The sequence below is a fragment of the Panthera leo genome, chromosome D2 (genome assembly GCF_018350215.1).
Source record: "Panthera leo isolate Ple1 chromosome D2, P.leo_Ple1_pat1.1, whole genome shotgun sequence".
In the NCBI taxonomy this organism is placed as follows: domain Eukaryota; kingdom Metazoa; phylum Chordata; class Mammalia; order Carnivora; family Felidae; genus Panthera; species Panthera leo.
In genome coordinates, this window is record NC_056689.1 from 39,188,644 (window position 1) to 39,202,727 (window position 14,084).

General features: G+C 46.1%; 1 protein-coding gene across 2 annotated transcripts; it reads left to right on the plus strand.

Moving 5' to 3' along the window:
• Nucleotides 1–376: 376 nt before the first annotated feature.
• Nucleotides 377–8,864, plus strand: DYDC2 (DPY30 domain containing 2). 2 transcript variants are annotated; one of them, XR_006194652.1, is made up of 4 exons: nt 377–1,021; nt 3,598–3,681; nt 4,390–5,024; nt 8,364–8,864. XR_006194652.1 is itself a non-coding variant. In XM_042908777.1 (3 exons), the coding sequence occupies exons 1-3, from the start codon at nt 4,379–4,381 to the stop codon at nt 8,496–8,498; spliced, it is 426 nt and encodes a 141-aa protein (XP_042764711.1). In that variant the 5' UTR covers nt 4,060–4,378; the 3' UTR covers nt 8,499–8,862. The 2 variants fall into 2 exon arrangements, 1 of the variants encoding a protein (XP_042764711.1); XM_042908777.1 differs by lacking the exons at nt 377–1,021; nt 3,598–3,681 and having other exon boundaries at nt 4,060–4,546; nt 4,902–5,024; nt 8,364–8,862.
• The last annotated feature ends 5,220 nt before the right edge of the window (nt 8,865–14,084 follow it).

Here is a 14,084-nt window from a genome sequence, read left to right on the forward strand (position 1 = left end):
GCCCGCGCGCTCAAAGTCGCTAGGCATCTCCCGTCGCTAGGCAACGAGCGCGCGCCTCGGGACGCGAGAAGGCGCGCTGCGGCGGGGAAGGGACCCCGGCGCGCGGGGGCGCGGGGGCGCGGGGGCGCGGGGGCGCGGGGGCGCGGGGGCGCGGGGGCGCGGGGGCGCGGGGGCGCGGGGGCGCGGGGGCGCGGGGGCGCGGGGCGCGGCAGTGAGCGGGCGCTCCCAGGTTGGGTGAGTCCGGGCGCCAGCGGGCTGGTGGGCGGGGGAGCGAGCTCGCGGCGGAGAGGAGCCTGCGCGAGACTGGGGCGCAGAAGGCGCGCGCGGGGTGTGGCGGGGGCGCCACGCAGAGGGGGCAGCGCCACCGTAGGTGAGCCTAGACTTTGCAACCTGCAGGCTGGGAGGAGCGGGAGGCCGAGAGGAGGAGTGGAGCGGCGGACAGGCCCGCGGTCACTGGGAGAGACCTGTCCCCCAAGGGCGGGAAACCCCTACAGCCCCCAGCCAGAGGAGACAATCGCCATAGTTCGACGGCCCCGATGTTTTGACACTTCGCACCTTTGCGAGTGCCGGTGACCTCTGCTTGGTTCCTATCAGAACCAGCTCAGGCGCTCCCACCTCCCGGAAGCCTTCCGACCTACGCCATTGCGGAGCCATTGCAGTCTTCCCAGGCCTAGTGGTTTGGGCCCAGAGCTCTGCTAGCGTCTCCCAGGTTCTGTTTTAATTTATGTTGGGCAGTGCTGGGCAGGGGAAGCCTCACCAAACGTTGGTTGAGGCAGTAAGTACCAGACTGGGCACTGACCTATGGACGGGAGCTTGGGCTCTTGCCTGAGCTAGCACGCGCCAGGGCCCTCACTGATTAAGTCAAGAAATATTTCCTGAACACCTACTGTGTGCTTAGCACTGGGAAGAGTGTCAACAAAGACCATCTCTATGCCGACTGAGTTGCAAGGCCGTGAGCAAGGAGGCGCAGTGTAAGCAGACCCTCAGAGGAGCTCTGGGAAAAAGAGCCCCCTCCCCCTTGGTAAGTGTGCCCTGAGTTTGTGGACAGAGGGCTGCGAAAGGCGTCCCTTTGGCCTCTCCCTCCCGAGGCCTCACACGGTGGTTCTGTTTTTCTGGCTCTACTGCCTTTGCAGCAAGGCCTTGTAACTGTCAGGTCTCCTGTTTCATTGAGACCATTGTTGAAAAGGTGCAGTGTCCAGCAGATGCTCACTCCAGAAAGGGTTTGCCCCTCCTTTCCTGCGGAGAGAGTGGTCCCGGAATGCAGAGTTGGTGATTCTGGCAGCTCTCCAGTGGTGAAAGCCAAGCAGGGCTGTAACAGAATCACCTGGGGATTTTGCTAAAATGCAGACTCTGAATATGGAGGTGGGGGTGGGACCTGAGAATCTGCTTTTCGACAAGCCTCCAGGTGATGCAGTCCTGCAGATCACGGGCCGAATTTTGAGTAAAAGGGGTGTAGAAGATAGCTTATCCAGGTGCATTGGTTCAGGTGGGCCGCACATTAACAGAAGTAGAACACCTCGTACCCCCACCCCCACCTTCCACTGTTATCCCAAACTTAGTAGCTTTTTTTAAAAATTTTTTTAACGTTTATTTATTTTTGAGACAGAGAGACACAGCATGAACAGGGGAGGGGCAGAGAGAGAGGGAGACACAGAATCAGAAGCAGGCTCCAGGCTCTGAGCCATCAGCCCAGAGCCCCACGCGGGGCTTGAACTCGCGGACCGCGCGATCGTGACCTGAGCTGAATGAAGTTGGACGCTTAACCGACTGAGCCACCCAGGCACCCCCCAAACTTAGTAGCTTTAAACACACATTTATTCTCTTAGAGTTTTTGAAGCCGGAATCCAAAATGAGTCTTAAGAGGGCTAAAACCCACACATCCGCAGGGCTGGCTCCTTCTGCAGCCCCAGGGGAGAATCCGTTTCCTTGCCTTTTCCAGCTTCACAGGCTACCCACGCTCCTTGGCTCCTGAATGACATCACATTTTTGCCCTCAACTTCTGCCATCACACCTTGTTCCCTGTCTGACCTTAGTGTGTTCCTGTTATAAAGACCCTTGGGATTACAGTGTGCCTATCGGGATAAGCCAGTATCGTCTTCCCAAATCAAAATCTTTAACTTCATCACACCCGCAAAGCCCCTTTTGCCACAGAAGGTAACCTCTTCCATAGGTTCTGGTATTAGGACTTAGACACTTTGGGGAGCCATTATTCAGACCTACTACTAAGAAAAAGCGCATTTTCTTACTCATATTTCAATGGCCAAAACCGGGAAATTTAACCTTGATACACTTCTATTATGCAATGTCCAATTCCTATTTAGTTTCCCCAACAACATAATTCAAAAGAATTATGAAATTCTTTTTTTTTTTTTTTTTTTTTGGTTCAGATTCAATCCAGAATCATGTGTTCTGTGCAGTTGTTAGGTCTGTTTAGGCCTCTTTGCTCTGGAATGGTCCCTCCTCTTTTCTTTGTCTTTCAAGATCTTGACATTTATAAGAGTAAAGGCCAGTTGCAAGACTGTCTCTCAACTTGGCTTTGTTTGTTATTTCCTCAATTAGATTTGAGGTTTCCATTTTGGGCAGGATCCACAGAAATGTATTTTACCCCACTAAGAAGTGCATCACATCAGGAGACACATGATGTCACTTTATCCCTTTATTAGTGATGTTTACTTAGATCGCTTGATTAAAGTTGTATTGGGCAGGTCTCGTCACTGTAAAGTTCTTGTATTTCCTTTTGGAATTAATACACAAGTTGTGAGGAGAAACTTTGAGGCTATATGAATATTCTGTTTATCAAATATTCACTGAGTTTTAGCACTCACTGATGTTTCGGCTTGATGAAGTTATACTGTGATGGGTACAAAATGTTGATTTTTTTTTAACATTTATTCGTTTTTGAGAGACAGAGTGCAAGTGGAGGAGGGGCAGAGAGAGAGGAAGACACAGAATCCGAAGCAGGCTCTAGGCTCTGAGCTGTCAACACAGAGCCCGACTCAGGGTTCGACCCCACAAACCATGAGATCATGACCTGAGGCGAAGTCGGACGCTTAACCGACCGAGTCACCCAGGTGCCCCCAAAATGTTGATTTTTTAAATACTCCATTATTCCTTCTATGTTTATTAGTTGCCCTATCTCAGGGCACCTGGGTGGCTCAGTTGGTTAAGCATCCAACTTTGGCTCAGGTCATGTCTCGTGGTTCACGAGTTCAAGCCCTTTATCGGGCTCTGTGCTGCCAGCTCAGAGCCTGGAGCCTGCTTCGGATTCTGTGTCTCCCTCTCTCTGCCCCTCCCCTGCTCGTACTCTGTCTCTCTCTCTCTCAAAAATAAATAAAACATTAAAAAAATAAGATAAAAATATTATTCACTTTATTATTTGCTCTTTGGGACATAAGATATGTAAACTTCAGGAATACAGAGTTGGTCCGAAATAGGCCAGGTGTCAGTCTATCTTCTTTTATGTTATAGTCTTCCACTGTAATAGCTAATACTTATTAAACACTTCCTGTGTGCCAAGCTAAGTGCTTTACATGTATTTATTATCTCTTTTAATCCCCACAATTATGAGGCACATACATTTATTATTCTGTTCTACAGATGAGAAAATTGAGGCTCAGAGAGACCGGGTGAATTGTTGAAGATCACACAGCTAATAAACAGCGGCACCAGGACCGGAACTTGGTCTGTCTGTTCCCGAAGCCTGTGTTCAGACTGCTACACTACACTGCCATCCCTAACTTATGATCTGACTCAGCCTACACGGCCCCAGCTCTTGAAATCTGACTATTAGCAAATACCGGGGCATTAACTCAAGCTCATGCAGTTTCTTGCTTGAGCACTAGACAGCAGAATATTGTATTAAGTGCTGGCAGGGCCCTGACTATGGGTAGCTGTGGCACCTGCCATTTTCCCTTCCTCTCCTCCCCAGGGCTTCTCAGTGGTCCCTTATGAAATAAATAAGTCTGTCTTATCTATGTCACAGATGACTGTAGCTTCCAACCTCACAATAGCACAGCTTGCTGGGTCCTTAGAGCCGCTCTTGGGGCCTCCTGCCCGCTCAGTTATTTCCTCCCTACTCAAGGGTAGAGACGTGGGGGTAAATGGAGACCTTAGCCTCCCCTAATCACCAATAAAGCAAGCTCCTCTCGGGCCTGATGACCCCCAAGATCTATTATTATCTGACTTAAGACAGCTGGAGAGCTTTTTAAAAAGTCCATTTGAATATAAGAATGATAGGCAAATATGTATTTATTGGCTCTTTTGGGAGGGGTGGCGTCCCAAAGAATCTCATAGTTATCTTGAAATGAATCTGAATTGATTAGAACGTGTCTATCTTTAAAATCAGATCAAATTCACAAAGTAGCGTGACTCTGCTTTGATGTTTCCCAGGCCCACAAGGATGGAAACGGACTACCTGAAGAGGTGCTTTGGAAACTGCCTGGGCCAGGCACTGGCAGAGGTGGCGAAGGTTCGGCCCAGTGACCCCATAGAGTACCTGGCTCACTGGCTTTATCATTACAGGAATACCTCTAGAGCAAAAGAAGAGGTATGTGTGTGCACGGAGTCGTCTTGGGGATGGCTTCTCAGCTTCCTCACAGAAATTTGAAATCCAAAGCAGGATCCCAGAGCTAGCCCAAAAGGTTTCTTGGTTTATTCAACCTGGGAGATCGCTTGGGCCCAGATATTCTTGAAGTCTGGGGCGTCTGGGGGCTGAAGAAGGAATCCAACTCAGAGGAGTTGTGGAATTGGTAGATTTGGAGGTACCAGCAGGCAAAAGCTAGTTACAGGAGCAAGTTTCAGAGGCCTACAGGACCCGAGTCTGTGGTCTATCCCAGCGAGGGCAGGCCTATTTGTACAGGCTTCCCAGGGACTGACCTGATTCAGCTCTCGTATCACCCCAGGATAGCCGAGAGAAGATCCGGCAGAAGGAAGAATATGATAATAGCCTCAAAGAAACCGAGATGACAGAAATGCTGAAGCAAGAAGAGTGTCAGATTCAACAGAAGTATGATAAGTGTCACCAGGTAGGGAGAAGGAACTCAGCAGTGGGGGTGTATGCATCCCAGTGATGGATATCTGGAAATCTGTAAGTCCTCTAGGCCCCAGTGCAAAGTGCATCACGGCTCCTGTAAGCCTACCTTTCCCTCCTTATTCATATGTTTATGTATAAACCCGTCTTATTGGCAATCCTTGTCAACGAAAAAAGAAAATGTTTAAAGGCAATTCCATTTTAGATTTCAGGAAATGCCTTAGATGTTACTGGTTTTAAAAAATCAGATTTAAAAACAAATCTGCTCTCACTTAGAACAAATATGTTTCCTTACAAGATCCTTTGAACCCTTTTCAAGTATTATTCAGCATTCCAGAAACCAAATATGGTTATCAGTATATACTTCAAGTACATTATTGTATTCATTATATACTATTAAGTATTTTATTTCCTCTGCACTACTTATTTATGTATCAAACCACAGATGCCTTCTCTGTGATGCTTTAATACTGGTCATAAATTGTTACCTTCTTGTAGTTGGAAACAGCTGTATGTTCATTAGTCTGCCAAGCTTATCTTTTATCTCCCGAGATTTTTGCCATAATCTTCCGAAAAACATCTTGTGCCTATTTTGCGCTTTCTTCAAAGTGAGTGATATCTGGATAGGAAATTGACTTACTGGGCTTGATATCTGACGTCTTTCCACCTGTCACCATATCCTGTGTGTTAAAATCTTTAGTGCAGTTTTGTACAATCCACTAGCTTTTGCTGGTTTCCAAAGCCACCTTTGATGAAGAGACATGAAACTATTTAGCTTACATACACTTAGGCTAATATGCTCAGCTCTCCTCATCATTAATAGATGTATTTTTTTTAAGTCTGGATGTTTTAAAGGTAAATCAAGTCAAAAGAAAGGTAGGTTCATACTCCTGTTTGTCAATAGTCCAAAGGAACTCTCACTCAGGAACATTTCATTCTTTTTCTTTTTCTTTTCTTTTTTTTTTTTTTTAACTTTTTAAAGCTTATTTATTTATTTTGACAGAGAACAGAGCACACGAGTGGGGTAGGAGCAGAGAAAGAGAGAGAGAGAGAATCCCCAAGCAGGCTTTGCGTGCAGTCAGCACAGAGCCCGATATGGGGCTCGAACTCACAAACCGTGAGATCATGATCTGAGCCCAGGTCAAGAGCCGACACTTGACTGACTGAGCCACCCAGATGCCCCGGGGAACATTTCATTCTTTGAGCAGTTGCTGGGAGATGGTAGTGCGGAGGTTGTGAAGCCGAAGCTGTCATCCCCTTACCGCCCCCCTCATCCTTTTCCAACATCACGCTTCCCTGTTAATAGAAATATGAATATATAAGGCAGGGAAAGACTTCCAAAACTCCACCCTGGTTTTAGGATCCCTTTATTAAAGAAAACTTTGCTCACGTGAATATTTTGAATCATCCCATTGTGTTGCGTGCAGGAGCTATGACACCCTGTAGCAATATTCCTTTGCAAGATTTAGATGAGTAAAAGGTATGCTGTTCTTTTGCCAAGTGTGAGACAAAGGCGATGGTGAGGGAAGATGGGCGGGGGAGCCAGCATGATGCCAGGACTAAGTGTCAAGTTTTCAGTTTCAAGGAAGAATGCGTGTGCAAATCGTGATCATGGAAAGTGATGCCCTTTGTTAGAAGGAAGTAGAGAGACCCAACGATGATCGGGAAACAACGCTTCCCTTGAAGAGCCACATCATCCACAAGCAAGTTGCTCTCAGAGTATGAATTGAAGGAGCTGGGTAGAGAGGGCAAAGAAGTGGAGATACCTCAAATAAGGTGAAATTCTAAGTTCTCGTTTCTCACCGGCTCAAGGCAAATGGCAGACTATTCCTGGCTACTGGTCATTTTCAGATTTTGAGTCACTAGTACTCTGAAATCTGGTCTCAAATAGGCCCAGGAGGAGTGGAGTAAGATTTCAGGGCGCCTGGGTGGCTCAGTCGGTTAAGCGTCCGACTTCAGCTCAGGTCACGATCTCGCGGTCCGTGATTTCGAGCCCCACGTTGGGCTCTGGGCTGATGGCTCAGAGCCTGGAGCCTGCTTCCGATTCTGTGTCTCCCTCTCTCTCTCTGACCCTCCCCCGTTCATGCTCTGTCTCTGTCTCAAAAATAATAAATAAACTTAAAAAAAAAAAAAAGATTTCAGCAGGCCTGCCGATGGGCTTTTGTGCACCTACTCAAAGCTTTGCTAAACTTACCTTACTATCTTAAAACCACGATCGCTTGCATATACCTTAGAAAGCCTTTGAGTGCCCCAGATTGAATACTCCTGGTCCAGTCGATGCGTCAAAAAGAGGAGTACAGACAGCACTGCGTGTGGTAGAGATCATAGCTAATTATAGCCATCAAGAAGAGGTGGCAAGAGAAGGTGGTATTTGAGTCAGGCCTAAAGGAAAGCTGGCAAAAGTTGCCCTTGTATTTCTCTTTATTAAGCTGAGGTAGTTTTAAGTAAGTAAACCATAATTCTGTTTCTATGTTGGAAAACGATCCCTTTTATATAAAGATGTGGCCATACAAATGTTTTATAATTATATTTTTATGGAATCAATACATAGATTTGCAGGGTGCCTGGGTGGCTCAGTCGGTTGAGCCTGATTCTTGATTTCAGCTCAGGTCATGATCTCAGGGTTTGCGGGATGGAGCCCGATATTGGGCTCTGCGCTGCTTGGAATCCTTTTTCCCTCTCTCTCTGCCCCTCCCCTGCTCGTGCCCGTCTCTCTCTCAAAGTAAATAAACATTAAAAAAAAAAAAAAGATTCTTTCTCTCTCTCCCTTTGCTCCTCTCCCCACCCCATGTTTTCTGTGTTTAAAGACAAAAAACAAAAAAACATACATTTGCTGTGTAGACGCATAGCACTTTGAAGTTGGAAGGTTCTTTTCGATCTCATGGGACTGCAGTCACATAGATGCCAGACTGTTTGATACTGTGTCATAGGTCACTGAGACTGAATTTATTTTTTCAATCTTGACAATATTTGTGATAAGTGTTTTAAGCCCTTTGTCATTTTAAGGTCTCTTTCTATTACATACTTTTTCCCTAGATTATGATATGTATGTCTAGTAATTATTCCTTATGTGCTGAACATTGTAGATGATACTTAGTAGGGAGCCTAGATTATGTAGTTTTCCTTTAAATTGTGTTGAGTTTTGTTCTGGCAGGCAGTAAAATTATTGGTGAATCATCCTGATCCTATCTGATTTGTTTTATACTTTGTGAGAGCAGATCTGTTTAATTTTCTTATTAGTCTTGGGCGTGAAAATGGCAGTGTTGTGTTCTTGGCATATTGAGTGTGTTTTAATCTCTGCTAATGAACTCTTTTCCTTTTTTGTTTTGTTTAGCCATTGGTATCTGTAGCTAGCTCCACAATGAAGACTGTATTCATACAAGAGAACACAAAACCCGTTGAGAAGGATGGCTTGAGGCAAGAATCTTTGCCAGGTACTTCCAATATGGTTCCCGGAATGCCTCAATAGATTCCTTCTTGAAAGACGTCTGGCCAGGCTGACTGCAGTGTTGAAACTCCACAAGAAATAAATTCCTAGGCTTTTCGGCATAAAATTGCTCCCAGAATGCATCCTGGCTCCAAATCTCCTTAAGTTATCAAAAGGTGGCTGATTCTCATGATGCTTCTCTCAAAGCTACAAGCTCAGAGAGGGGCCAGCTAGGGCTCTGACCTGAAGATGGTAACTGTGTGAATTAAACCAAAATTTGAGGGACTGTGGAGGGGGGTGTCTGCAGGGACTCTCCAGCCAAAGTTCTGTTCTGATAGCCATGAAAACCCCTTAATCATGTAAACATTTCAACTACTGATAGGATAAAATAAACTCATGAAGATTTCAAATAAGTAACCAAAAGACTTTTTTCTCTTGATTTATCTTTTTTTTTTTTTTTTTTTTAGACAGTAAAAACATCCATTTCATGTGTTCATGTCTTGACTTAAATTTTTTTTTTAATGTTTATTTTATTTTTGAGAGAAAGAGAGTACGAGCAGGGTAGGGGCAGAGAGAGAGGGAGCACAGAATCCAAAGCAGGCTCCAGGCTCTGAGCTGTCGGCACAGAGCCCAATGTGGGGCCTGAACCAACGAGCCGTGAGATCATGACCTGAGCCAAAGTTGGACACTTAACCAACTGCGCCATGCAGGAGCCCCGTGTCTTGACTTTAGATGAATTTTTGCAGTCAGGTCCCCGAGTGTTTACACGTGTCCTAGAGCATACCCATGTCACTGACGACAGGTATTTTAAAACAGCTCCAATGACAGTAGAGCTCGGTGTGCCCATACACCTAGAGAGTATAGAATAGTTATTCCACGATGAGGCTTTTGGGGAAGAAGAGGACAGGCTTCCCATGCTCGCTTGAAAATGGCTTGAGATATCAAGAGGAGACTGGCTTAGGCTTTATAGTGTAGTTAGGGGTGGACCCAAGTAGGAGTTCCGCCCTCGGGGAGAGGCTTGTGTGGCTTGAAACTCCCGCCGTGCCAAAGTTGGGAGCACCTGAGTTTATCAGTTTGCCCAGATGTGGGGCACAGTGGGGAAGGGGAAGAGTTGAAACCTAAAAGCTGTTGGCAGTCAGACGCCAAAAAGTGGAGTCAGACTTTATCACAGAGGGCAGACCTGGGAAACTTGGGAGTGGCCTTGACCCACTCGGTCTTTGAGTAAAGCAGGTGGTGAGGTCATTACTTCAATTTTGCACCTGGTGGGTAGACATACAGCCACGCTTTCCAGAGTAGCTGGGAAAAAGCCAGAGGATCCAAAAACCCACACACAGAAGCAAAGAGAGCTTCGTAGAGGACGCAGTGGAATCCTCGGTGGATGGGATGGTATCTGCAGCTCCCCAGCGGGAAGGTGAAGTCCTCTGCCTGGGAGCGGTTGTCCCTTGGACATCACAACCCATGTGAGGTGAGTTGTAACTTTTGTCTGCTTTAAGGGATCCCATACTTTTGCCTTTGACCGTTATTTAGCCCCAGTATGTGATCACGTTCCTGGCCCATGAAAGTGTGATCAATCCCTACTAATCTTTTTTTGCACTGTTTCCAAGTTTGGCTTTTTGTTGTTGTTGTTATTATTTTGTTACCAGAAAGTTGTTACAATGAACTTTCCTGTACACATATTTTAGAACATCTCTGCTGATAGATTTATAGATTGCTAAACTGAAAGATATTTGGGGGCCTGGGTGGCTCTGTCGGTTAAGCGTCCAACTTTGGCTCAGGTCATGATCTCACGGTTAGTGAATTCGAGCCCCTCATCGGGCTTCGTGCTGACAGAGCCTGGAGCCCGCTTCAGATTCTGTCTCCCTCTCTCTCTGCCCCTCCCCCACTTGCTCTCTCTCTCTCTCTCTCTCTCTCTCTCAAAAATAAATAAATAAACTTAAAAAAATCAATGATGCACCACCTCACATTTGTCAGGATACCTAGAGCTAAAAAATAGTGACAACACTGAATACTAGTGAGGATGAGGAAAACCCAACTCACTCATACTTTGCTGGTGGAAATGTAACGTGGTACAATTACTCTGGAAGACAGTGTAGCAGTCTTTAATAAAACTCAACATGCAGTTGCTACATAAGCCAGCATTTGTACTCTTGGACACTTGTCCCAGAGGAACAAAAACTTAGATTCATAGAGAAACCTGTATGTGAATGTTTATAAAAGCTTTATTCACGGTAGACAAAACCTGGAAATAACCCAGATGTTCTTCAATGGGTCAACAGTTAAACTGTAGTCCATCCGTATCTCAGAATGCTACTCAGCAATAAAAAGGAATGAACTGGGGCGCCTGGGTGGCTCAGTCGGTTCAGTGTCCGGCCTCGGCTCAAGTCATGATCTCGAGGTTCGTGGGTTGAAGCCCCGCGTCGGGTTCTGTGCTGACAGCTCAGAGCCTGGAGCCTGCTTCGGATTCTGTGCCTCCCTCTCTCTCTGCCCCAACCCACTCTCATTCTGTCTCTGTCTCAAAAATAAACCTTAAAAAAAAAATTAAAAAGGAGTGAACGAGTGATACCCGAACAACTTGGACGAATCTGAAGAGAAATCATGCCGGACACAAAAGCTTGTAGGAAATTATGTCTAATCCCAAAAGGCAGCAGACTCTATAGTTCATTTATAGATAACCCCACAAAGGTGGAGGCTAGATTAGCAGTTGCCATGGTTTAGGGCAGGGGTTTGGGAGGGATGATGTCGTTTTAAAAAACAACAAGAGGGGTTTTTGTGCTGATGGAGCTGTTTTGTATTTTGATTGCGGTAGTAGATCCGCAAACCTGCACATCTGAAAAAAAATCGCTTGGAATAAACACACCTACGGGCAAGTACAAGTCAACTGGAGAAATCTTGAATCTGATTGGTTGGTTGTATCAGTGTCAATATCATGGCTCAACAGTTTTGCAAGATGTTACTATTTGGGGAAACTAGGTAAAGAATCAATGGATCTCTATGTTATTTCATACAACTGCATGCACATCTGTCATATCTCAAAATAAACCGTTTAATTTTTTAATAGTTCATACAATTCTCACCTACGCTCCATTTTCAAATATCCCAAATTATCCCAATAATGTACTTTGGTTTTTATTTATTTTAAAAAGAAAACGTTATCTTTTATGTTGAATTGCAATCAGTTTTGCCTAATTGCCACCTAGAAAGCTAGACTAACGTACACTCCCATTTCAAAGTGGCCATTTCTTGGGGCACCTGGGTACTTGGTCGGTTAAGGGGCTGACTTTGTTTGGCTCAGGTCATGCATGATCTCGCAGTTCATGAGTTCGAGGCCCGCGTCGGGCTCTGTGCTGGCAGCTCGGAGCCTGGAGCCTGCTTCAGGTTCTGTGTCCCCCTCTCTCTGCCCCTCCACTACTCATGCTCTGTCTGTCTTTCTTTCCCAAAAATAAATAAATATTAAAAATTTTTTTTTTTCAAAGTGGCCATTTCTTCATACTCTTGCCACACTGAGCTGGTTATTTTAGTTTTATTTTCTGTCCATCTGATATGTGAAAAACAGTAGAATTCTGTATAGATATTCCAGATACTGACCCCTAATCAGATACTTGTTTTGCAAATACACACCATTATTATCCCCATTTTACCAACAAAGAAACTGAAGCACAGAGACAGGTAGCCTGCCTGAGTCCATGTGGCTAGAAGTGGCAGAGCCAGTGTTCAAACCCCCCCAACGGTTTGGTTCCAGAGTGAGGGCCTGACCTCACTCATCAACACCGCCCTCAGAAGAGTAGCCTCAGAGCGGCCCTTCAGTGGCTCAGTCGGTTAAGTGTCTAACTCTTGATCTTGGCTCAGGTCGTGATCTCATGGTTCACAGGTTTGAGTCCTGTGTCGGGCTCTGTGCTGGCAACATGGATCCTCTTTGGGATTCTCTCTCTCTCTCTTTCTCTGCTGCTTCCCCACTATCTCTCTGTCTCAAAAATAAATAAACATGGCATTAAAAAAAAAAAAAAGCAGCCTTGGAAATCAACTGGTTAAGGGAACGGGCTTGCAACCTGACTTATCCCTCTCCCAACAGAGATGGCCCTAGTCCACAGCCCAGGACAAAGTCAAGACGGGTGACCAGAGTCTCACAGGCTTTACCAAAAGCTTGTTTTGCCCAGGGACTGAGTGGCAAAATAAAATGGCCAAGTCCCTTCTGTCTCCCCAGGGCAGTGCCTGGAGGTCACTGCCAATGCTTGTGCTGCCTCTTTCTGATGGACACATTCTCCAGAGGAAGCTCGATGCCTCCACTGGGTGTATGGTCTTTCTCGCCTCTCTCACTAAGGTGACATTATGTATCCCACCTCTGACCAAGCTGGCTTTGCTTTTAGGGAGCAACTGAAGACTAACCTGAAGAAAGGCAGCCGTGCCTTCCTTGCCTCCTAGTTCTTGTGGTTGGCACCTCTCTTCACCTGTCCTGTCGCCCTCTTAGGGCAGCTATGGCCGGCAGCAGCAGTAATTCAGGCAGAGGAGGCGTTCAATGACCACAGTAAGCCCAGTGCATGGAGAGATGGTGGCAGAAACGACAGTAGGTGAAAGACATGGAGATTGGGAGAAGGGCATGTGCAAAGGCACAGGGGCAGGAGTGAGTACTCACTAGAGCGTCAGCAGGGTTTGTGTGGAGGAACTACCAGAGGGGCTCAGGGTGCAGGAAAAGGGCTGGATTTGAGAGATGCTGGGGAGGAGGTATCCACAGTGAGTGGGAAGAAGTCTAGAATGGACCCCAGCTTTTATTTTCTTAGGGAGAAATTAAGAAATTAAGGGGCTGAGTAAATTTGCTCCAAAACAACGCTTGATTAAAAAAAAAATTTTTTATGTTTATTTATTTTTGAGATATGGGGGGAGGGAGGGCACACAAGTGGGGGAAGGGCAGAGAGATTGAGACAGAGGATCCGAAGTGGGCTCTGTGCTGACAACAGCGAGCCTGACACGGGACTCGAACTCTCGAACCGCGAGATCATGACCTGAGCCCAAGTCAGTTGCTTAACTGACTAAACCACCCAAACACCCCGTAATGTTTGATTTTGAAGTGACTTTGAAATCAGAACCATTCCCAGGGAGCCTGGGTGGCTCAGTTGGTTAAGCATCCGACTTCGCTCAGGTCATGATCTTAGGGTTGGTGGGTTTGAGCCCCGCGTTGGGCTCTGTGCCTGGACCCTGCTTTGCATTCTGTGTCCCTCTCTCTCTGCTCCTCCCCCACTCACACTCTGTCTCTCTCTTTCAAAAATAAATAAACATTGGGGCGCCTGGGTGGCGCAGTCGGTTAAGCGTCCGACTTCAGCCAGGTCACAATCTCGCGGTCCGTGAGTTCGAGCCCCGCGTCAGGTTCTGGGCTGATGGCTCGGAGCCTGGAGCCTGTTTCCGATTCTGTGTCTCCCTCTCTCTCTGCCCCTGCCCCGTTCATGCTCTGTCTCTCTCTGTCCCAAAAATAAATAAAAAACGTTGAAAAAAAAATTAAAAAAAAAAAAAAAAAAAACAAAAAAATAAATAAACATTAAAAAAATTTTTTAAATCAGAACCATTTTCAAAGAGTAAAGGTTTAGGATGGAGTACTTCTTCCCCCAAAGGGTACGTATTCAGTCAGACTTTCTATAC

Excerpts from the sequence above, each read along its gene's own strand:
- DYDC2 (XM_042908777.1), top strand. The coding sequence starts at position 4,379 with ATGTTTCCCAGGCCCACAAGGATGGAAACGGACTACCTGAAGAGGTGC. Across the intron at positions 4,547-4,901 it reads CCTCTAGAGCAAAAGAAGAG|GATAGCCGAGAGAAGATCCG; the intron begins GTATGTGTGTGC and ends GTATCACCCCAG. Across the intron at positions 5,025-8,363 it reads AGTATGATAAGTGTCACCAG|CCATTGGTATCTGTAGCTAG; the intron begins GTAGGGAGAAGG and ends TGTTTTGTTTAG.